The sequence below is a fragment of the Mixophyes fleayi genome, chromosome 12 (assembly GCF_038048845.1).
Source record: "Mixophyes fleayi isolate aMixFle1 chromosome 12, aMixFle1.hap1, whole genome shotgun sequence".
Lineage (NCBI taxonomy): Eukaryota > Metazoa > Chordata > Amphibia > Anura > Limnodynastidae > Mixophyes > Mixophyes fleayi.
In genome coordinates, this window is record NC_134413.1 from 57,610,701 (window position 1) to 57,635,355 (window position 24,655).

At 36.9% G+C, this 24,655-nt stretch overlaps 1 protein-coding gene across 11 annotated transcripts in view; it reads right to left on the bottom strand.

The window, feature by feature from the left end:
- The window catches only part of MTA1 (metastasis associated 1), a 303,171-nt gene that overhangs the window by 241,678 nt on the left and 36,838 nt on the right, over window positions 1–24,655 (bottom strand). For all 11 annotated transcript variants that reach the window (XM_075192755.1, XM_075192764.1, XM_075192754.1 and 8 more), the window contains 4 exons: window positions 24,106–24,223; window positions 10,557–10,659; window positions 9,476–9,575; window positions 431–619 (listed from right to left, as the gene is read on the bottom strand). In XM_075192755.1, the coding sequence (XP_075048856.1) occupies window positions 431–619; window positions 9,476–9,575; window positions 10,557–10,659; window positions 24,106–24,223 (510 nt within the window). The remainder of the gene's footprint in view (window positions 1–430; window positions 620–9,475; window positions 9,576–10,556; window positions 10,660–24,105; window positions 24,224–24,655) is intronic.

Sequence of the window (24,655 nt, forward strand, 5' to 3'; positions counted from 1 at the left end):
AGTCAGCATGACCATTGGGACTTTCAGTTGTTGGCAAAATCGTTACAAAAATCGCATCTGCAGTAATTTTCTGTAGTGTGTACCCAGCTTTAGATCATGCACTTTTCCACCAAATATATGCTTTGGGTTCACTTTTCATCACAATATAACATTTGTGAAAGAGAAACTGAAATAGGAATATTACCAATGGTAACCATTTCATTTTTTTTTTTTTTTTATAGAGACATAATATTGTGGGAGACGAAATTCATACGTACACAGCTACACAATTTACCTTCAGATCTCAAAGCCATCTGCTGAAAAGACATTGTTCCATCGTTGATCATGATTTTTAGGAAGTTTAGAAAACCAAATCAATCAACTTTCATTTAAAAGCATAAAAGGTATGAAAATATATTGTGTTCGTTCCTGTTTAGGATACTTTACTCACAAAGTCTTGCTGAATGTCTGTAAAGTCTTTGCCATACTTCTCCAAAGCTTCTTCAAAAAGATTAGCTTCTGAAGCAGACCACTCTTCCATTTCATCTCTACAGAGCACAGGACCTCCTTGTGGTACTAGTGCAGAAATGGTTTTGGATATATCATAACAATTTTTGTGCAGTGTGTCCATAGCATGAAACTATAACAAATAAAACATGGAACAATTAAGAGAGTAACATTTTAAACAAGACACATTAGTATCTAGAAGTCTACTATGTTCTGACCTTCCTTAGCTCATGCCTGAACATTTTAATAAATCAGGCAAAATCTTATCTTAATTATTAATATTATAATTAGAGCAGTCGACTTTCCATGAAAGACTATCAGCTGTGAATCCATCTAGGTTATCTACCTATTGGATTGGGCATGGGGCCTACAGTATGTGAGTCACACAAAATGCAAGCTTAAAACAAGATAGCTTTATGAACCAAATGTAGCATTACGCAAAAAGTGGGTGGGTACACATTTGATACCTATACACTACAAGGACTCAAATGATTGAGCCAAAAATCCTTAAAGTTACAGGCATTAAATGAATTGCTATAACCATCAGGGAAGGAATCGGTTTAAACAAAAATAAAATGTTGGTACAAATTAGGCTGCAAACTCTCTTCCCCAATGGTCTGAATAAAAGTGTGTGTGTGTGTGTGTGTGTGTGTGTATATGCGCAACATTTAGATTTTAGTTCGCTCTGATGTATCTGCTAACCAGCTGACTCACAATACTGTATTCTTTCAAAAACTAATGGGGCAACAATTATTCTTAAAGAATAAATTAAAATAAAACCAAACCAATTTGCATTGTAGTGCAAATAATTGTATTTTTACTGCTCCTAGCCTCCAGGAACTCCATTGTTGGCAATGACCATTTCCTGTTTCACTGGAGAATAAATATGAGGTTTCACAAATGTAAAATCCCTATCATTCACCTATCTACATGGTTAAAACCAAACACCTTGGAACTAAAATGAGACAGAAGGTTGTGGACCTGCACATATTAGGTTAAGGTTATATAATAAATTAGTATACAGTTGAAATTACCATTAAGCACAATTAGTGCGATAATAAAAAAGATAGATAAGCATTGAACAGTTACAAAAATTTGCCAGAAAAAGGACGCATGAACATACTGCCCTCACGTACAGTGAGGAGGATGGTAGGAGAGACAAAGACAAACCCAACAGTCAAAGTTTCAGAACTGCACAATTTAGTTAAGTCTTGGGGTTTTAAAGTGTCAACACCACCTCCATGACCAACTTGTTGGAACTACAAATGGAATCGTGTGATGATGTCAGATGAAACCTAAAAATTTACTTTTTGGCCATGCACATCATCATCATCACTTTTGGGGGGGAAAAAGGGGACTGCATAGAAAGAAAAGTATCTGATACCCACTGTGAGAAAGGTTGGTGGATCATTGATACTTTGTGGGCGTTTTGCTGTTTGTGGTCCTGGGGCTCTTGTGAAAAAAAAAATAAAAAAAAAAAATGGCATAATGAATCCCACTCTATACCAGGAGATTTTAGGCCAAAATCTGTCTGCCTCTGTCAGGAGGCTGAAACCTGGCCGTTGGTGGACCTTTCAGCAAGATAACGGACCAAACACACATCAAAATGCACACAGAAATTGCTATGGTAACACAAAATCAAAAGTTTTGCAAGGGCCCTCTCAGTCTCCAGATTTAAACCAAATTGAAAACCTGTTGCGTTTATTTAGTAGGGCAGTCCACAAGCGACAACCCAAGAATACCAAGGAACTTTAGTTGTTCTGCATGGAGGAGTGATCCAAGATGCCTCAACAAGTGTTTAGCATCACAGAAAGTGGCTGAGTGCTGTTATTCTCACCAGGGAAGGCTTTAAATATTAATAATGGGGGTGCCAATATTTTTAAAACCTATTTTTTCAAAAATAATTGTGTTACTAAAGAAAAGTTTTATTTCAGTTCCAAATCAGAGGATTTTTTAAAAAAACAAAAATAAAACTCACCCCTTGCATGTGTGGTTCATATATTGATTTCAGCTCAATTCCATGAAAGGTGCTAATAATTCTGGAGTGGGCTGTAATATGTGTGTATAATATATATATATATATATATATATATATATATATATATATATATATATATATATATATATATATATATATATATATATATATATATATTAATACATAGTGATTATGATGTGATTACAATGATGTGTGATTTGCGATTTAACACATTGTTGTATGACTAATATGAGACTAAAAGGAGTATCTATGTATTACTGAAACGGACAACTCATTATTTATATAGCACCTTTCTTCAATAGGGCTCAAGGCACTTTACATTGTAGCAGAGGGCTCGGCTGAAATCTTGGGCACACTCAGCTGCTATGCTATCAAATAATTCATATCAGTCACTGTCCCACTGGAGCTTACAGTCAAGATTCCCTGACACACACTGGTCTATTTTTGTCGGAAGACATTTAACTAACCAGTATGCTTTTGGAATGTTTGCATGGTTTTCCTCCAGGTTCTTTGGTTGCCTCCCAAACATGGGGTGAACATACAAATTCCACACAGATAGGGTCATGGTGGGAACTGAACATGAACATGAACATGACCTCAGTGTTGCAAACCATTGTTCCACCATGAAACAGTTACATTGTAAATCAATTAAAAAGTTTTGATGCCCAATTGGTTAGTTCTAGTTTAAAAACAGTACACTAAAAGCACAGACACCAAGGCCACCTCTGATGAATCGGCCTTGTGCAAGGAAACTTGATCAATGAATATTTACCCTAATAACAAACAGAAATAAACAGTGTTTCTCTTTGTATTATAACAAAGTTATATTCACAACTTGTGTTGGACAGAATGAGAGCTATACGTATTGCCTTTCTCACAGAGGATCACTAACCATTATTTAAATGCATATTGGGACTTGAATTTTCTCAACTAGACTGACACAGCTAGTTGGTCACTCAGATCAGCTTCACTTGGGAACTATAAGTTGTGGTTTATATTCCTGGATATATCTGGAGATCCTTCTTGGAAACACACTGGGACAAGACCAGCTCCTAAATTTGTAGCACTAACTTTGGATACACACCATGGATGTGAGCCCCAGACACATAGTGGGAACACCCATGTTCACCTAGGAGTGTGACCATCCACACTTTTGATGGTTCTAATACGAATAGTATTTCTATATACACCGCTCTTTTTATTCAAGCAGTGCAATACTAAAAGTGGCAGGGGGAGGGGGAGGGGCGTGGCTTGGTGGAGCATGGAGTAGGGCGTGTGCGCCTGAGCTCCCCAGCCCAAATATCTGTTTAAGAATTTAGCAATGCAGCAGAATGGTTTAAACTTGGACTGGTTCTGAGGTGCAGTGGTCCCTGCGTATAAATCTGATGGCGGAGTATGTTCGCCCCCCCTATAATAGCGAAGTATTGAGGAAATGTAGTGACTTCATCTCCTTGTCCCCTGATTTGTTGTGGAGACTTTAATGCTGTGCTGGATCCCGCTATTAATAGGTGGAGGGAGTCAGGAGATTCTCCACAGGTTGGGAAGTCAAAATTTGCTGGCCTGGTAGATGAGATGGGCTTGGTGGATGTGTGGCATCTGAAGCACCCAGCAGAAGTTTGCTTCTCCTGTTTTTCTACCTCTCGTTACGCCTTTTCTCGAATTGACTTGGGACTTATTTCTAAAAGGTTATTGCCGGCTGCTGTGGATGCTACGTATCTACCTAGGGGGATCTCAGATCACTCTCCTTTGTTAATAACTCTGAAATTTAATGCTCCCAGGGGCAAAATATTTTGGAAGCTTAACCCCTTTTGGTTGACTTTGTTGAAAGATGGCGACACTGAAGTCTCAGTGGGAAGGTTATTTTGCCACAAATGTACATACGGCTTCCCCACCCTTTACCGTATTTGGCTAGATCTGAGAGGGCGGCGACTGTTGAGGCAGGGATTACAGATATTTCTGGTGTTGTACACACTGTGACTGGGGAGATTAATGAGAATTTTTTCTGCTTGCTTTAAAGATGCGTATGCATTTAAAAGGCCGAATACTCCGATTCTGACCTGGACTCGTACTTGGTGACTGTTTCCTTGCCTGAACTGTGTGGCTGGCAGGGAAAGATTGGACTTGTCGATCACTGATGAGGAGATAGCTGCTGCTATCTCATCCTTCCCAAATGGCAAGGCTCCAGGCGTGGATCGGTTCCCTATTGAATTATATAAGAAACATATGGGGTTCTTTGTTCCTCACTTGCAAGAAATATTTGCGAACTTTAGAGATTTGGGCTCTGTGTCCCCGTCCATGTCGGAGGCTCTTATAGCTTATTCCAAAATCGGAGAAGGACCGCCTGTTCCCGGGTTCATACAGACCTATATCCCTGTTGACAACGGATATTAAAATGCTGGCAAAAATTTTGGCGTCGCGTCTGAATCAGGTGATCGGCAAGATTGTGCATTCTGACCAGACTGGTTTTATGCCGGTAAAATCTACAGCTATAAATTTGAGCAGACTTTTTTGCCATCTGCAGTTCCCCCGGCGGAGGAGGGGGCGATAGTAGTATCGTTAGATGCTGCTAGGGCCTTTGATTCCGTGGAGTGGAGGTACTTGTGGGCGGCATTCTTAAAATTTTGTTTCGAACATGGTTTTGTTCAGTGGGTGCGGCTGTTGTATTCTTGCCCCACAGCCAGAGTCTGTGTAAATGGTTTTGTGTCGTCCTGGGTAGAGGCACGAGACAGGGGTGCCCTCTGTCCCCAGCCCTCTTTGCCTTGGTCATAGAGCCGCTGGCTTTTGTTGGCAGGGCGCAGTCGGATATTAGTGGACCGACGGTGGGCTGCGGGACGGACACAATTGCCCTTTACGCAGATGATAGGTTATGGTTTTTGTCTCGCCCCGGTAGATCCTTACCTGCACTTCTTCGGGTGGTTACGGTTTTTGGCTTTTATTCTGAACTTTTGATCAATTGAGACAATTCAGTGCGACACCGGTGAGGGAACCTTTCCCGACGGGCCAAGTCCTACAGCCCCCCTGAGGTGGACTCCTACATTCAGATATCTGGGTATTTGTGCTGAATATATTAGCTCACGTCATTAGAAATCCAATCTTCGACCTCAGATTGATTATTTTAAAGGCAGGGTTGAGGCGTGGAAACAGTTGCCATTGACAGTCACGGGTAGAATTAACTTCGTTAAAATGATAATTCAGCCCAAATTTTTGTATGTGCTGCAGCATTCGTCAATCTACATCCCACATAGTGTGTTCCGCTCTTGATAGTTTTATATCCTTATTGGTGTGGGCGGACAAGAGAGCCTGTGTCAAGGTCACTACTCTGAAGAGCCAGGCACCCCCGTGAACGACACAGAGTCTGCGGCTCTATTATTTTGCCTCTCAGTTGGCGCATATTGGCATGTGACTGCTGACTCGGGCTAGCTTGGACCTTCATGACCTCCTGGGGGTAAATGTATCAATCTCCGGTTTCTTCAACTCGCTGGAGTTCAGCGAGATGACAGCTAAAATTTAAAGCGGCGCTGCCTTGTAAAGGGGATCTGGTTAAAAAACGGTAGGCCATGGGCAATTCATGTATACTAGCAGAAATTTTCTTGACAAATATGAGAAGATGATATAGATGGAGAATATCTCCGCATGTTACAGAGGGATTGAGGGAGGTGGACCTATCTTGAGTGTATTATGTCCGCAGCAGGCACCCAGCCACTGTTCCTAAAACTGTTATTTTGATGCCTGATTGTATGCTAGATGTGGACGGGTTGTACCGGGAGATTATTCCTGCATTGCATGCCAAGTATAGATATGTTTGTATATTCTTTAAATATGTCTGAAATTGATCCTAATCTGTACATATTTGTTGATGTATGAGGTGTTTTGACAATGTATATATGAACTTATGACACTGTTACCCCTGTGTGGGTTTAGTTTTAATTGTTATAAGCCTAATGTGTTGGGCTTTTATATTGAGTGGAAAAAAAAATTCTGAAAAAAAAAAAAGTGGAAGGAGACATATGAAAACATTGATACGATTGTACTGCAATTTTTATGTTTTATCTACTGCACAAGGTGATCTCAGACAGCTATTTAGCAATTTTAATTAAATTAGGCACTTTATAGTAGTGTAAAGTTGGTTGAAAGCAACGAATAGGAACATTTTAGATCTCTCACTTTTTTCTACAAAAATGCTGTAGTTTGAATGTTATGTGTGTATCTTTTTAGGATCGTTCCTCTATGTATTTATTATTTTTATTAATAAATAATTTACTATTACATTAATTAATAAATATGGAACTTATTTGATTATTTTTTGCTGTTATTATCACAAGAGTCTATTAACACGTTTGAAAACCTAAATATTATATACTGAGTGCACAATATAATTTTTTTTTTCTTCTGAACATAACCATACAGATTAGCCATGCCTAAAATTCTATTATATGATTTTATTTTGTGACCGGATGGGCTTACTTCGCCACCCGGTTTGTTGGGGAAGAGGGATGAAGGGATGTTATACAGCTTATCTGGGCTGCTTTCTCACTGTCAGTAACCGACTGTTACTGACCACTCCTACTGGCGTCATCTTGCCACCATACACTCGCCGACTGCGAACAACAACTGAGCAACAGTTGTAGGACAATCTCTCTACCACTACTAGACTCCTTCACGGCACCTAGAACCGCTTACTTCTGGGTAGCTGGTATACCGCTACAGTGCCCTTTTTACTGTGTCTTGGCATGTTCCTTCTGACCGCTTACTTTGGATCAGGACTGCTGGGTAGCGAGCATAGCGTTGACACAGAGATGCTAGGTTCAACACAGGTCAGCCAGGGAATGGATTAGAGTGTAAGCTCTTATCTGTTGGTCACTGGATACAGCAACAGTGATGTTTATTGCTCAAGGGCTGTGACAAGGACCTTTACACACTAGTAGAGGTATGAGTGATCATACTGAAGTAAAGATGGTTACATTACATGGTAAAACAGGATTCTTTATAAATTGTTTCTAACATGTTGACAGGGGGTAACAAAGCCCCCTGATTCTAGCTGGCAAAGTCTGAGATATTATATTCAATGATTAGTATCAGGATGTAATATGTTCTCTAAACTTAGATTTAACGTAATTTAAAGTTAACAAAATTCACATCAATCTGTGATTTCCTAAACTACTTGCTGTTCCTTTATTCATGTAGTTTACCAATCTTTTTAACAGGAAAGCAGTGCTCCCCCCCCCCCCCCTCCTCCCCAACACCTATTTCTCTGGGGCTTCACCCAGCTGTGTTTACTTGCCACTCGGCTCTTAAGAGTCCAACAGAGTCATATTATAATAGAATAAACAATTGTTTCTCCTGTTAGAACAGGCACTATATGAGCACTGCAGCCATCAGTGTGTGTTAGATCACTGACCAGCAGTATGACCAGTCCTTACAGGTGTGGGCAATAACCTGCAACATTTTTCAACTTTATTGCAAAGTATTACAATTATCTCCACCCAGCTACTTCTTAATGCCAAGCAGAAGTCAACATTTTCTGGGGAGAAAACACTGGGAGAGGATACACAGGATAAAAAGTTAACGACCCCCTGCTGTGTATTCAGGCTAAAAAGAGGTGTTGGTCACTCACACGAAAAGACGTAATTATCATGGGATTTCCTTTGTTCAAAACAAATTTCCTCCAAGATATGTCTACTGCATCAGAAACCAATACATTTCCAATACAAAAATCAGTACATTGGCAAGGATATACATCAAATGCACTGTGCCACTAATATAAATAACTTAAATTTCAAAGTAATCCAGCCACTGACGTCTTTGAAAAAAAACAGTAGCTGACAAAATCATTGATATCTTAGGGGTTTTGGGCCATGTCATCTGAGATACTGTTAATTCATAAAATCACACGTGAAACTACATTATGTTCGTAGAAAATCCATATGGGGTGAGGCAAGTTGTGCTTGTTTGCAGCCTTAATAGACAATGCTGGCCACGCATGTCTTAATATCGCCATGCTGCATGTGTAGCCCCGTAATAATTGCATTGTTTTCAAGCATGCTAGCTCATATGCAAATGCACCAACAGGCTCACATGTGATTCAGACAGTTGACCTGCACATAAGAACTGTTCAATTTGGACACCTATGTGTCTGGTCAATTTGGAAAGAGCCCGTCACTCATCGTGAGGGCCGGGTGATAAAATCTGTCAGTCTGTGGCCAGCTTTAGGAATGGAATTCTATTAGGTCGAAGTGCTTTTGATAGCAAATCACAATTGAGAGTGCACAGTTCACTCATCTACAGCATATAAAGCACGTACACGGTTGGACCCAAGATATCAGTATTAATTATTAAGCAGGCTGTTATAGTTGGCATATTGTGTGCTAAGTTATTAAAGGACTGGCATGCCCAAATTGTAAGATGAGCTTTTGGGAGTAATTTACGACATGAAATATGCACATAAGGCATACCAGGTCTATTTTTGAACTGTTTGCTTTGGAACATTTCCCATCCTGCTTTTTGTTGCTTGTGTATGTGCACACGCTTTATGCAGCATTTTGTGAATATCCTTATTAGCACAAAAAAATAAAAATAATCTCCATCTATACACGATTTATTAGCACGGTTCTTTACAAAAAAATAAATAAAATAAAAATTCTTGCAGAACAATGTGTGTACTATGCTACTGCAAGCAACACCCTTTTCAGCCAACTACTGGCCAGCTCTCCACGAGGAATACAAATTTGCATCTCCCGCAATACGCTTAATTTTGTCTATATGCACATATAGAAACAGACAACGGTGCTAAAAATACCTGTGGTATGTTTTTCAACAGTTTTCCTTGCAGTATTTCTTGTTTTATTTTTTTAATCTTCATTCCTTCATAGTACATAAGATTTAATTATCTTATATAAACTGTATAATGTGAAGCACTTGTTTGCTGGACAATGAAAATAAAAATCACCAACAGCAATAGTAAATTGTAGTGTGGCTTTTTATCCTTCTTACCAATGTGATATCTCTAGAAGCAGCAGCTGCACTCATATGTAGACTAGGTTGCCGGACAGAACTGCTGCAGTCTAACGCACGGGCAAAAGTACCTACAGATCTGAAGAAAAGAAACACAATGTAATAATATGGTTATGAATGCAAAGGATAACATAAAAAAATGAACACCTTGTATTTGTAAACATTGCCTATTGTGTATATTCATCAAGTAATTTATGTTCTGTTGTTAAGTCCCAATTATATAAAGGCATACAAAAAGGTTAGCTAGGTATCATTTGAGTGTATAACAAATGAGAAAGGAGACTACAATAAAAAGTGCACTATTGGTAAGTGGTTTTGTTTTTTCTTTCTTTAAACATGGTTTTACACCTTCATGATCCAAGATAATTGTTTTGGCTATGATCTCTCACTCATGAGACCTCTCGCAATTACCTGATTGTAGTCACTGTCAGAATAGCAAAAATAACAAATAACACGCTAGGGTTCAATTGATTTTCAAGTCAATCCACACAGAGAACAATGACATTTGTGGCATATTATAGTCATATACCTAAATATAAATCATGAAAGAAACTAAAACTGTAGAAACCGAATCTTGCCTTGTGCTTTTGGACATATGGGAAAATTTTAATTTATGCGTGTAAACGAATCTATACATGAACAGGAACTCAAGCATATCAGAATGCTAATCGCTAGTCTGATTTACTCAGTGCTCAGAGACTTTTGATGTGGGCCAAGTCTTACTACTTCAGATTGCTGCTGCTCTTGCCTCTACTAATTTCTGGCTTCATTGACATTTGCCTTATTAGATTGTGGTTCTGTGCTGCCTCAGACTTGGATCTGTCTGATTCTTTTCATCTACCATTGCACTTCTGATACTATCTTCTGCACCTGTCTGTGTACATCAGAAGAGGCACCCCTCACACCAGCCTTCAACCATGTTTACAATTGTGTGCCTTGTAATACATTAGATAAATAAAAGACACTCAATGAAATAGATTAGTACAAAATATAACTAGGACTGTTCTAACAGCCAATAAAATCCAGGCCATATTAATAAGAAGGATACTGTATCTCTTACCGTGCTACTACTAAAAACTGGTCTATCTGTTTATCTGTAAGAGGGTTGCTTGCCTCCCACACTTTAGTTTCAAGATAAGCTTGGTCTCTACCATCTTCTATCCCTGTAAAGAAAAAAAAAGAAAAAAATACACAAAACTTTATCTGAAGGTCAGTAGAAATTGACTGAAAAAAAAAAATTGTGAAAGGAGAATATATGCCAATAACTTAGGAGGGCTGGTTGCTTACACTTAAAATAGAGAGTTTAAGTCACATAGTCACTTTAAACAAATATTTACAAGACTAATACAAAATCTCAGCTTGATCTTCCAAGAGCATATGACATTATTTTGTCTCGTCTTAAAGCACATACAAGTTACAAAAAATATTCACAATACAGGTAGTAAACACGTAGACTGGCCTACTAGAAATCATGTTAATTGAAGACTCAAAAGACAGCTTTAAAAATGGTGTCTCATTAGCTAAATGTATTGAAGACGAGTACTGTTGTGCTGTAATGTTGAAACAAAGATTATTCAGATTACCATAGGAGTTTCCAGCGCTAATGAATCATATCACTGACATACAATTTATAGTCAAAATTTTCTTTTACCTAAAAAAGTGATTAAACAGATAAATAAAATGTTAAAATATACAGCTAATAATAATACACCTAACACAACTTCAATGTAATCTTTAAAAAAAAAAATTCACATTATGCAATTGTACCAATTTAGAGGATTATGAAAATTAGGTCCTGGATTTGAAACCACAATTCCTAGAAAAGGATTATGAAGAGGATTTAATTAAGTAACGTGTGTAGAAAGATCTTATGTATCGACTGTGATTAAAAAAGTCAGCAGAAGGCAAGATAGTTGATCTGTCTTTTATTTCAATAAAACGCATTTTTAGATTACAATAATATTGCTTTTCTAAGTACTGGGATATACTTTGAGAGCTTGAAGCATAATTTTGTTTCCACTGGAGACTGGATCATACCCTCTATGTTTGTCCCTATGGAGGGTTACTCAATTTGATATTTTTTATTTTTAGAGGTGCTAACATTTGTAATAGTTCAATTTACATAAACACCAGAATGTGTTTATGTATATTGATACTGATATAATCAAATTACAAACCATAAACGTTAATTCCTAATAAAATCTTCTAGATAGCTGTCCTGTGCAAGTTAATTACAAGTCATCTAAAACTGCAAACAGGTGTTTGTAATTTAATTCATAATATTAGCTTGGTGTGGCTTCCAGGAACTTTGCTCCCAATCATGGGTCAAAAGAGGGAGAGACTAAATTAAAATCTTCTCTCTTTGATTGTCTCTAAATTCTTCGGCTCCACCAATGTGGTGTTTATGGATAGATATCCAGAGGTGTATATCCAGAGGTGTAGCTCCAGATGAGTACCCAATACAAATTTGTGGCATGGATCATAAAAGCTAAAAACCTCCCGGAACCTCTCTTTTTGGTTATATTGAGGATATTGATGTAAACATTGTGGTTCTGCGATATTTGGGACATCTCCACTAGGTAACAGAAGGCTGAGCAGCTGGATAAGTTTGATTGATCGGAAATAAAGGCACAGGAAAATGTCCCAATTTCTCAAATATCATACTTACAGGGGTCATGTCTGGTATGTGAATGGAGGGGAACATATGGCCTGTTGTGTGGAGGCAATATCATCCTTGTATGACATTCTGGTGAGAAGTTAGTCCAGTATAAAGTAACAGTGAAAGGTGCTGTGAATAGACGGTCGTAAAACTCATTTGCATGAACACAGACTTTCTAGCTCTCACATCATGGTGGAAGGGGGGCTGTGGGCACCTAAAGCATGTTTAAAATGCCCTGTAAAGCTAACAATTTTGTTCACTTTTGTGAATCAATTTCTTATTGAGAAGTGGAAGCAGAAATCTGATCCTTCGCGAGTATACAATTTTCTGTGTTTAATTCTTTTCGTTTTACAAGAAACATATATTATTTGTTATTTTTGTTAATGGTTATTCATTTTAAGCATTGTGGATGTATTTTCCCCATAGTAAATTACACTTAAATTCAGGTCTCTGCGCTCTCACAAATTCACATGTCGGACTGTTATTAGAACACTTTATTAGAACACTACATAGCTGACACAGAGGAGATTATTTGGTTTATGATAACTCTGGGTCAAGGGAGATAATTTGGTTCATGAGAACTCTGATTAAAGTAAGTTGTGAGAGATTATCTTAGATAAAGGCTGAACCGAAGGCTACCTGAGTAGGAATGTTAACTCTTCACAAAAAACCTTGCTGGTGGAAAAACACATTGGCTAGGTAAAGTTAGTGTGGGAAATAGGGAGAATTCTAATAATTTTGAAAACAGACCAGGCGATTGTTTTGGTTAACCCTTTGCCACATACATGTCACGCAGGCCCAGTTGAGTGCTGGATCATGACAATTGCATATTATTAATTTCATAATGAAGTATTAGTTAAAAAATAGATATATTTGTGGTGGAAATACAGACTGATCATGAACAAAAAAAAAAAAAAGTATTTTCAAGAACCCATAAGGATGGGAATGGATTTAAAAGGGAAATACAATTATGTTCCGCTAAAGGTACATACACACAATATACTCTGGAAATCAGATATTCATATCAACCAGTTTCATAATATTATTCTTCCCTTATGAGCAAATAATATTTTTATTAGCAATGTTACAGATTTCAAATGAACACAGAAGCAATATGTACCCAAGTATCATTTTCTCTAGAACGGTTGTTCATAATCTGAATTACAAATACTATGCTTTATTGCATTGCTGTGAATAGCTAGTGGAATCACTTAATACTCACTATGGGGTTATGGTTACAACTATTCTAGTCAATTTATTATACAGACCCAAAAGTGCGATTCTCTCTCCCCTATACATTACTTTAACACTATTAGTTAATACCAATGGGACACAGTTAGGATAGTCTCTAATTTGATTGGTATGCACAGAAGACGTTTATGTAATTGCACTGTTAAGGTTTATACTACTCTCTTATATCAACAGTGTACCATTTTATTACTAATGTTATCAATTTTTAGTCTAAAATCATAACTACAGTGCACTATTGTGTTTTAAAAATATACAGCACACAATTTTAGCACTTCTCGTATCACTATAGGATTGTGATTGCAGCTATTCCTAATATATTCTGTTATCTACAACCAGCAGTATAATTACAGCAGCTGGTGAGATGCATCAAGAGTACCTATGGCCTCTACCTCTTTGGTCAGACCACCTACACTAAGGCCCAATTCTTAACCCAAATCTAAAAGGACCATCTTTGATAGCACGGAGACTGAGTGGACACTGCTCAAAAATAAAGGAATTTCAAAGAGATTGATGCACCTCTACAAAAAAGAAATAAAAAAATTCAGTGGACTATTAGATTTGGAAGAAGTTCATCATGTGGTGTGAGTCTAATGTCGATCCAGCTTCCGCTACTATTGTGCATATTGTTAATTTTCCTCAAGATGGCCTTAGAAAAGGCCTCAGTTTATTAACTATTAAAAGTACAGGTATCTGCACTCAGTGTCTTACTAGATACAGAGTTAAGCTATTTTGAAATTATTATACGTTATTTTCAAGCATAGTCCTTTGTGGCACCATGTGATCGGAATTAAGTTCTGAACACTGACTAATCCCTTTGAAGCCTGCCTTTAGAAGAGGTTTCCCAAACATAGTTTACACATTGTAATGAAACGGGTTGGACAAGTATTTTGCTTTTTTGATTGCACATATGCATCTGATTGACACTTGTTGGGCTCCTAGAAAGACATTTCTAATCACTATTCTCAAGTGTTGTGCGGAAAAACTGGACATTTAGATAATCTAAAAAGGTATTCCAGGCCCGAGAACACTCATTTCTTCTCCCTGTGTCTTTTATATACATTCTAATAGAGAATCTCCGTGTTTAAATCGTTTACTTTGACAAGAGGCTCAGCTGCTGTCTAATAATCTGAGCTCATCCATCAGCAAGTTTTATACACTTTCAGCTGTATCCAAAGCAGCATATTATCTGCACACTGAACCAACACAGATTGATCCTTCTGCAAAAGCCTGCGGCCGCTTCATACATGCTTGCAGGCACTTGTGTGTTACACTACCACCGCTGTACCTGTCATTCTGCAGAAACATTATTGGATCGGGCGAGTGCCGTTGGCAGATATTCCCAAAGAACCCTCTCCGGTCTAAGAGGTGTTTGCCGCATACTAGCAGCACATGCTTTTGCAGGTTGCATGTGTTTCTCATTAAGTGTTCAGTTCATCTGCTGCAGTTAGTACCCTTTAGAATAGGATAGAAGACAAAACTATCTTATTGTTTATTCAATTCACTTGCTGCCATTACTGCTATATAATCTGCTCTGGATAACTAGTGAATACATACTTATTGGAGATTGGTTTCTCTATATCAAGTGACATTCTAAATAGAACATTCATGAGCGATTTCAAGCCTTGTAACGGACGTCATAGATTTGTTCTCTTAATTCAGTGTTTGAGATAGATCTGTGGGACACTAGGTATCTAACCTTGGTTACTAAAGACTAATTTAAAAGGATTATTATTTTATTTACCATCAACTTTGATCCTACCATCAGCTACCTTTCTGCACCACCGACTGCTAGTAGTTAATTCTATCTAGAGACAAGATATTGATTTTGATATATATTTTTAATATTTAATCTATGCATTTCTACGTTTAAAATTATCAAATGGCTTGTAGATTTATCCTTTTTTTTTCTTTTTTTATTTATGATTATTGTGTCCGAATACGATTATTTGATTTAATTTTTTTTATTGTTGTTACGTGATGTCTATGTGTTCCAATTTATCAATTGGTTAGATTTGTGCCCAACGTAATACATTCATTTGCATGTTTCTAGTGATTGGTACATAAGTTGCAATCGATTGTAGTTTAAAACTGGCAATTTGTAGGAATTATTTTTTTTTTATTATGATCGCGTATGTAGATTTTTAAAAGTATATAATTGGTGGACAAGAGCTGTATTCCACTTTTTTTCTGCAAAGTTGGTATTCCTGGTGGCAATTACTTCTACCTGAAACTACAGGCTTTGTGGTGCCTAAAGAATCTTTTCTGAATGTTTCCACAGAGAAGGTAGTGCTATGTACGAACGCAGCTTTCTTAAATAAAGTGGTGACCACTTTTCATATTAAATCAATAAACAAAGAAAGCTACACACATTAGATTCAGTCACAGCAATTTCAATGTACTTATCTAGAAGAGAGATTTAGGCACATAGAACAACTCTTTGTGATTCCCAAAGGAACAAGGGAAGGATGTGCCCCGTCCAAAACAGACCATCTCAAGATGGTTCCGATAAGTCATTACACAGGCATACGATCGAAATGGACACAAGGTGCCAGAAATTCTGAAAGCTCACTCAGCAAGAGCAGTGGCAACTTCCTGGACACGTAAAACTCAGGCCGCAACAGTGGATCTCTGCAAATCAGTTGGATGGTCATCTTTTCATACTTTTACAAAACCTTATATGCTGCATGTAATGTGATCTGCTGGCACAGTTTGGGGGATCCACATGACTTAATAAAATGGTCTTTGATTATGCTGCAAATATTGCTGATCTGACTTTTGCTGCCCTGCCTATTATTGATTGAGTACATCCCATTGTAATGGCTGCCATAGAGGCCATTATTACCAATATTTCCTTTACCTTCATTTTGAACATGGGTGGTATGTCAATGCTTATATATTTTAGGAACAGCTTGGGAAGTTGCTCAAAAACACAAGGAGGAGCTGTACTATGTACTACAGGGGTCTTTCTAATTTCCTATCTCCACCTAAGGCTAGAAGGAGATCAGTCGATTGTAATGGCTGTCATGGGGTATCTCGAGGAAAAGGAATCATCAGCAAGTATAATTTGCCTCTTAAATATAATCTTATTGCATAATTATTCTTTTCAATTACATAATATCTATAAAGGATTGTCTCCTCATTGTTGTATAACTGCCCATATTATGATGTTGTTCATACATATCCTAATTGTCTACCCCCTACTCTACTCCTCTCTGTTTGAAATTATATTTATCATATGTATATTTTGATGCAATTTTGATGCATCTAATCTTCCCATCAGGGTTAAAAAGTTATGTTGTTTTTATTGGCATTATAATTGTATTATTTCCTTACTGCATTATCCCTTAGAATAGATATTGTGTACATTTTGACACATGTGTAACCCTTTATTTAATAGAATTTTTCTAACTAATGTGACGATAAATAGTGAAATTAAGTGATGAAAAGAATTTTTGAAAAAATTATCATGAAATCCATTAAAGATGAAGTGTAACCTTGTGAACGTGGAATTCCCATTAATTTAAAAGTGATACATTATGTCGTTTCTGAGTATATTAGTGAAATATTGTAATTAATGTATATTATGCAATTGTGATAAAATGGAAATGTAGAGAATAAAAATGTATCTTAAAAGTACCTTAAAATAAAAGGTGATTCGTTTTTTAATGTCATATTAATATAACTGTGGCAGGATTACGCAGAAATAACTTATTGTAGATATTTATTTCAATTAGAGGTGCAGTGCACCTCTATATTATTGCACATGTACTTCTCTTTTTACATTGGTATGTGTGGAAATGTATTGATTTCTGAGACAGTATGTTCATGTTTGGGTTTTGAAACTGTCTGGAGACAGGTAATCTCATGTTAATTAGACCTTTTCCTCACTCAGTGACCAAAACATCTGCTGAGCCTGAAAGACAGGAGGAGGTAATTATACTTGCTGGTAGATTATGCAAGTGATCACAGATGAATGCGAGTTTTGCAAGTTAAATTGCATTCAAAGCAAAATTAGAGAAATGCTATATCCCGATGGTAAACATTCAATAGAAAACCTCAGACGTAGCGGTGCCACTACCAGCAATGTAAAAAGGTGTTAAACCCCTCCAGGCTGAGTTATGTGCAGGCTGCATGAAGCACCTTGATTGGTTAGAGGGGCAGGAGGCTGAATTACCTCCTGCCACGGTATCTGTGTAAATCTGTATAACAAAAAAAAAGCACACTGTTTGATCATGTATCATTATTCCATATGTACTTTCTGGATATCACTAGTACCCCAAATTACTAAGTGTGTAACTGTTCTTTTAAGAACTTCCTGAGCTAATAAACATCACTGCTTAAGGAACCTGCTTTGACGCCCTATTACCTGCTGTAATTCCTGTGCCTTATAGTGTAGACCCAATCTATTCCATTATCCGGCTGCTCTGAGGTTGGGACCCAGCATTCCAGTCCCAACGGTCTGCCCACTACCCTGCAGCTCTGGCCAATGTGATAGGCCAGGGGAACCATCCACAGCAACTCTGATTTGAAAGCAAGAGGTCAGGGGTAGCAGCTCAGGTTTACCAGCACAGGGGTACACTAGCAGCGAGAGTTAAAAAGAAGGAAGAGGTACTAGTTGGCGGTGAAGGAGCCTAGTGGTGGCAGCAGCAGAAGCCCCTCCTACTACGGTTTAAAGGCCGCATCTGGGATAAAGAAAAGGGGACGATGGCAAGCCAAGCCCAGCTGGTCCCCAGCAACACACGGTCAGGGTGGAATAGGTTGTCCATCCTGTCACAATACATTTCTTTTCAGACAGAAATCTCCAACATCTACATTACATCGATCAGCTGTCCTACTAAAAGCTATAAATCATTAATGAGGCAGATGGAATCATAGTGGAGGTTTTTTTTTTTCTAAATTGTTCATCTTGAATCCAAAAAGCTAGCATAACTGACATTTTCATTTAAGTCTTGTGTACTAAAGAAAGTAGTAGAATAAATGTATTTGCTTTGCCTTCATATAAGCTTATTTTTTCTCATTGTTGCCTCCTCCTTCCTAATTTGATTCTTTAAATGCCATAGCAATTAAAATCACATTAATGATTACATTACTAATACAAATATAAAAATATTTGCTCATATAAGTGAAGGCTAATATTACGAAACTGGTTGATAGGAATATGAATTATATTTCCCTTTAAATCCATTTCTGACTGACCTAGGGAGTTCTTGAAAAGACTTTTTTTTTTTTTTTTTAAAGAGGTCTACAAAATTTTATTAGGAATGAATGCAGTTTATGGTTTCTAATTGATTAGTGAACCAGTGTGCCCCTGTGATTATATTCTGATGAATTACATTGCATTTCAGGATTTAGATTTGATACACTATGTGCAGTCTGTTTTAGTAACAAAACATTTTAAACCTATTAAGCATATTAGGACGCAATCTTAATAGTTTGACTTTTTAGAGTAAAACCATGTGATTTTTAAAGTGTGTTTAAGTGTATTAAAATGACTTGTATATTCTAATTTAGGTACATTTCAACTCACAATTTTGTTTTTTTCAGTTAAGAAAAAAAAATAAAGTACTACAAAATGTTGTGCTTTAGTAATATTATTTATTAAAACTGGCAATGCCTGTGGGAAATTGATATATGTAAAGTAATGGTTAAAAGTTCATTATGTACTGTATATATTTATCATAACACAATGGTCCCGAATTTTGGAGGGACATCCCATTTCATGTACAAGAAAAGGGGCAGGGCTTAATAGGAAAGTGGGTGGAGTTTTTCCTAAATTTGTCCATTTGTGGCGGAGTTTGGTCATAACAGGGCTAGTCTTAATTTGTCCCACATTCGGGATTCTAAATGTTGAGGTATGATATCTATCTATATCAATCATGTGACATTTGGTTAGACAATAAGTCTGTACTAAAAAGGCAAGGTGTTACAGTGAAATCCTTAGGCATGCTATTTTTTGTATATAACCATATATGTACGTAGATGTTTTGTATACGTTGTAATCCCGGGCAGTCAACACTTGGTTCTAATTATGAAAGGGGAAATTACAAACTGATTAGCCTTCCCAGGAAGCAGCAATAGAAGTAAATGACAATGGGACTCACAAGACTGACAATTTGAGAACTTGTCTCCAGCTGCATTACCGAAGCCAAGTATTTTCTGCTTTTGAGTAATACACAATTAACTATTTAGAACAAGTGTATGTCTATTCTTTCAAGCCCTGTACTTGAGCATCTTATTACAATATACTTGTGGCAATTTAGGTGATTTGCACCTTAATTTCTTCCGCTACTTGTCTATCATCTCTAATATATAATATTTTGAATGTGACCATGCATCAAAATTCAAGTGAAAAACAAGTAGAAACATTTTAGGAAAAATTTTAAAAAAAACAAACAAAAACAAAACACTACCCTGATTGCATATATGTGCACCCCTCCCCCCCCCCCCCCCTACTAAAGTAATACTTTGTGGAAGCACCTTTTGTTTCATTATAGTAGTGAGTCTATTCCAATCATCTATGTAAAAAAGTTCCATCAAATTGTGAGGGCATGTTCTTTGCAAAGCCCTCTTTAGGTCACTCCATAGGTTTTCAATAGTATTAAGGCCTGGGCTCTCACTAGGTCATTCCAAGACTGTGCTGTGAATCATTATGTTGGACGGTGAAATATAATATAATATAATATAATATATATATATATATATATATATATATATATATATATATATATATATATATATATATATATATATATATATATATATATATATATATATATAAAAAAATCAATAGATATTGTTATTTAGATATATTTATGGATATAAATTTAAACGAATACACATCTCAGATCTCGATTATCCTATTATAGGATTATGTTGTTGAATATAGATGATACAACAGGTTAAATATTATTAATGTGGAATACTTATGTCAGAAGAAATAACAGAAAATATTACATTGGATAAGGGAAATAAAGAGGTATCAAAAGGGAAGTTTTTGTTTTAGAATATATATTCTGAAAAGAAACTTATGATAAAGAAGTATATTGGCTCTGATGAAGATTTTAAAGTATTGTGATCTCTATATATTTAAAGAGATCTCTATAGTGTAACGATATGGCATAATTCAGGCTGATATAGAAGAAAGCTAAGCTGCCTAGCAACAGCAGACGGCTCACCACAATATGGAGCCTTAGGATTTATTTAATTGGATGAGGATTCCGTATTATAATGATTGGCCAATTATCAGGAAAGACCAGGGAATTCCCGCTGGCTAAATGCTGACCCTAGTTCCAGCTGGCCTGGGATTGGTTCCCATTTATTGATAAGATATTGCAGGTATCCAATTGAAAAAAGGAGAGAAAAACACTTCCGCTATTTAATCCTATGATATCTCTGAGACCCGATACTTACCTCTGATGAAACCGTCAGTTGTGACGGAGAAACGCGTCAGGTGACCCTATTTCCGAAATTCCGACCTTACAGCGAGAGGATCGTGAGCGGCGTACAAACTTTATTGCATCCGCTATCTGGTATTACAGGCTGCTGCAGCGAACGTGTGCCAGCGAAGACAACTGCAAGCTAAGTTTTTGGTTATTCCTAATACAAGCTTGATGTCCATAGGACTTTTCTGTTAGAAGTTGGATGTGCTTTTTGTCCGCCATTATATCCATTACCATCTATTTGGATACTATTGTGTCCCATCAATCACATGTTGACACGAAAATTCTAAATCCAATTATTGGAATGTGTGGACTGCTCATTTATTGCTTTTCAACAAGCCTTTTTATGTGATCACAGGAGGTCCAATGAATGGATCTCATTATGTTATGCGCATAACCAACTCATCAGAATTTATATGCATAATATCATCTATGAGGCCATTAAACCACATCACTATCAGTTCATGTATTGGACGCTGATCAGCCTGGTTTCAATCCCGTTATAATTGGCTACTCTAAGCTGAGGGTCAATTGATTATAAATGAATGTATTCCTGGATTTTTATTGTATATTTATCTATAGAGATTTTTTAATGTGATATAACATTTTAATAAATTGTATTACTGCTATCTATCCAGCGCTTCCCTATTTATATTATTTTGGATTTTTTGAAGGGGCAACTACAGCAGGTTGCTGAGTGGAAGCTGCAGGAAACTAGCCAATCGGATAATATTGATCCTATTAGCGCCCTTTTTTGAGAGTTTTATTATTTTATATATACTATACATTTTATTCAGATAAGTATGCATTGTGTTCTTGAGGAGAAATTCCTCATCTCATGGAAGATTAATAACCATTACTGTGAGTTTTTGTTTAATTATGGATGGTTTGCAAATGGGTTATAAATGTACACAATTGGGATTAGCAGTAAACTGTTGGGATCCAAATCCATTTGTAAAGCTTTACTACATGACTGACCTAACGTAGTGATTGGCACCTTGCATTAGCAAGAGGGTCACAGCCTTCAAAAGAGCTGTACGGAGAAATGAGTGAGAGTACTGCGCAGAGGACATCAAGAAACGTGGAAGCCGGCTGCCCCCATTCTGCCTCATTCTCTGCTTATTGAGCAAAGAATAGGATCTGGAGCAGCCGGCTTGGGGGCCACAGGTGAAGGATCGGCAGGCTACTGCCCACGACTGATCTAATGGAATGATACATAAATCTATACAGAAAGGCTTTCAGTGCATTTTGGGACAGTGCCTGCTACAAATCTAAGTTTATCAACCAATTTGAAGCACCATCATTATCTTTATGGTCTTCCTCCTGCATGTGTGCGGCCCAACCCACACACCTCTACCTGCACCACTGTCCTTTGCAATTGTTGGAAGAAAAGTAGATTACTTATAAGAAATATGTTTAGAGAGGAAATATGGGAAAAGAGCAGGGGGGGGGGGGTGTGAATATATTATACTGCGAATTGTACAACTCGACAATATTCTGCAACTTTGACAATTAAATTTAAGACAGCAATGTGTTTAAAGACAAAACTTGTCATTTCAAATTTAGCTGTCAGATGCAGAATATCGGCCCAGGAGTGATCTCTGATGCTACACATGAATACCTGGTGTATGTAAACAAATTGACTCTTTCCCCACAGCAAAATTTTACTCAAAGTCAGGACATAGAAAGGGAGCAATATTTCTCACATTCACTTTCCTGTATGCAACACAACTGCAGCCAAGTGGGAGGAGCTTCATATACACAAATATATACAGATATATTTCCTTATCAGCACAAATACATTTACAGATACTTTATCAAAGTAATAAATGATGTGCTACATAACTCGACTAAAACATATTATAGAAAACATATATACAAAATAAAGATAAGTATGACAAATCAACCTGGAATCAGAATTTTTGTGAGGTACTCTAAGAGATGAATACATAAAACCTACTGAAGAGTCAGAGCATCTAATAAGAGTGTGTATATGAAATACACTAAATACTGTCGTGGAAACAATGCCTATAGTAACATTTTCAAAAGGTTATGCATATGGTAGCATAAATACAGGATTGAAAAGCAATATGTGAATTAAACATGTATTGAAAAAATTATACTCTGTGCATTGTACCGATATTTTAATATTTCACTTCTGTAATAAAGATTTTTAAAGGATCGAAATAAAAGTTTTCAGCTTTAAATTTTTCATTGGTTTATCCTTCATTATGGGTCCTTGAACAGGTGCATTAATGGACGTGTTTAGCTCTATTCTACCAATATTTTGCATAATAAGATTTTTTAGGTATGCCCCCCAAAAAGAACAACCTTTTGTTTGTTTCTTGAATAGGATACTAATTGAAAGGTGCATCCTGAAGACAAAAATATATGTAGTATAACATGTATAACAGTTTGGAGATAAATGTATATCAATATGCAACTAAATATGACAAAATTAGGATAAAAGAAAATCACTTCAGTAATTACCAGTGTGAAGGGTTAAAACTGAGTTTAGATCTAAGATCTATAGACCTAAGATCTGTCTATTTGGCACTACATTAGAAGAGAACTTAAGTAAACCACACTTCAAATATTTACCTTAACCTACCTGGCTAAGGTTATTATAGCTAGGGGATGGATGGCGACTGAACCAACTAGTGTACCTCACTGGATTAATCTAGTTACTGAAGTATGGAGGCATGAACGGTTTATGTATGAAAGTAGAAAGGCCATTCATAAATACCATAAGATATGGCACCACTGGTATGAATCAAGTTATGTTATCCACCCTCATCAGGATGATATGGTGGGTTTTGGGAGTCACCAGGTGGATGGATAACTCTCAGCCCTGGGCAGCTTCAAATGATCTGACCTGGAGTGTAGTGATAATGCTATGATGATCACCCTAAAAGTTCCCTAGATATCACTGTATAATGATTATAGCGACATAGGCAGAGATAAATGTTCGTTAGATTAGATGTTAAATATGTTAATCGTATGTTGTAACTAAAATATCTCAATAAAAATACTTTATTCAAAACTTTGTCTTTAGAAACTCTATTTCTTTCCAGTACACATAGTAGCATTAGAACAACAAGAACATCATGAAGTGACATAATGACCTAAAGCATAAGGGTTTTTAGACTCATCTTAACTGCTTGTGGCCATCTAAATTGGACTTTAGTATATTAGATGACCACTAAGGCTTTTTTTTAAGAATTTTAACATTAATAAAAGAGAAACACAAAGCGCTTTACCCTCTTCCAGCAGATCTGTAATGTCTGCTTGATATCTGTTGCCCACACGTATTTCTCCTTTATCTGCCAAGAGAGTCTTCTGCTGGGGATCATAAACTAAAGAGTAAAAAAAGAAATCCTAAAGGGGTAAACAAAAAAAGAATTTTATAAGCTAAATTTATCTATAAACTTAGCATTATTATAGTTGCAAAACCATCACAAATTGACATCGTGAGAGGACTTCCAGGGATGTGGAGTATTAGGGATAAAGGAATCAGTTTCTTCATATATCAAGATCTGCCAGATATGGAAAGTGTACACATCACCATGTACTCATATTTTCTAAATGTATAGTAACAATGCATTTCTGTGCCCACAGAACCTTACTTCTCCGCTGCTAGCTGGTAAGCTGTCCCACACTGGCTGTTACTGCCAATCAGCCAAAAGGCTGAGACACCAGAGCCCTGCCCAGTTTGATCACATATTTGGGTGACGTATGGCACTCAGACAAAGCAGCAAAATCATTTCAGGAGGACATGAGAGTCTGTTAGTTCATTAGTTCAGTGAGAAG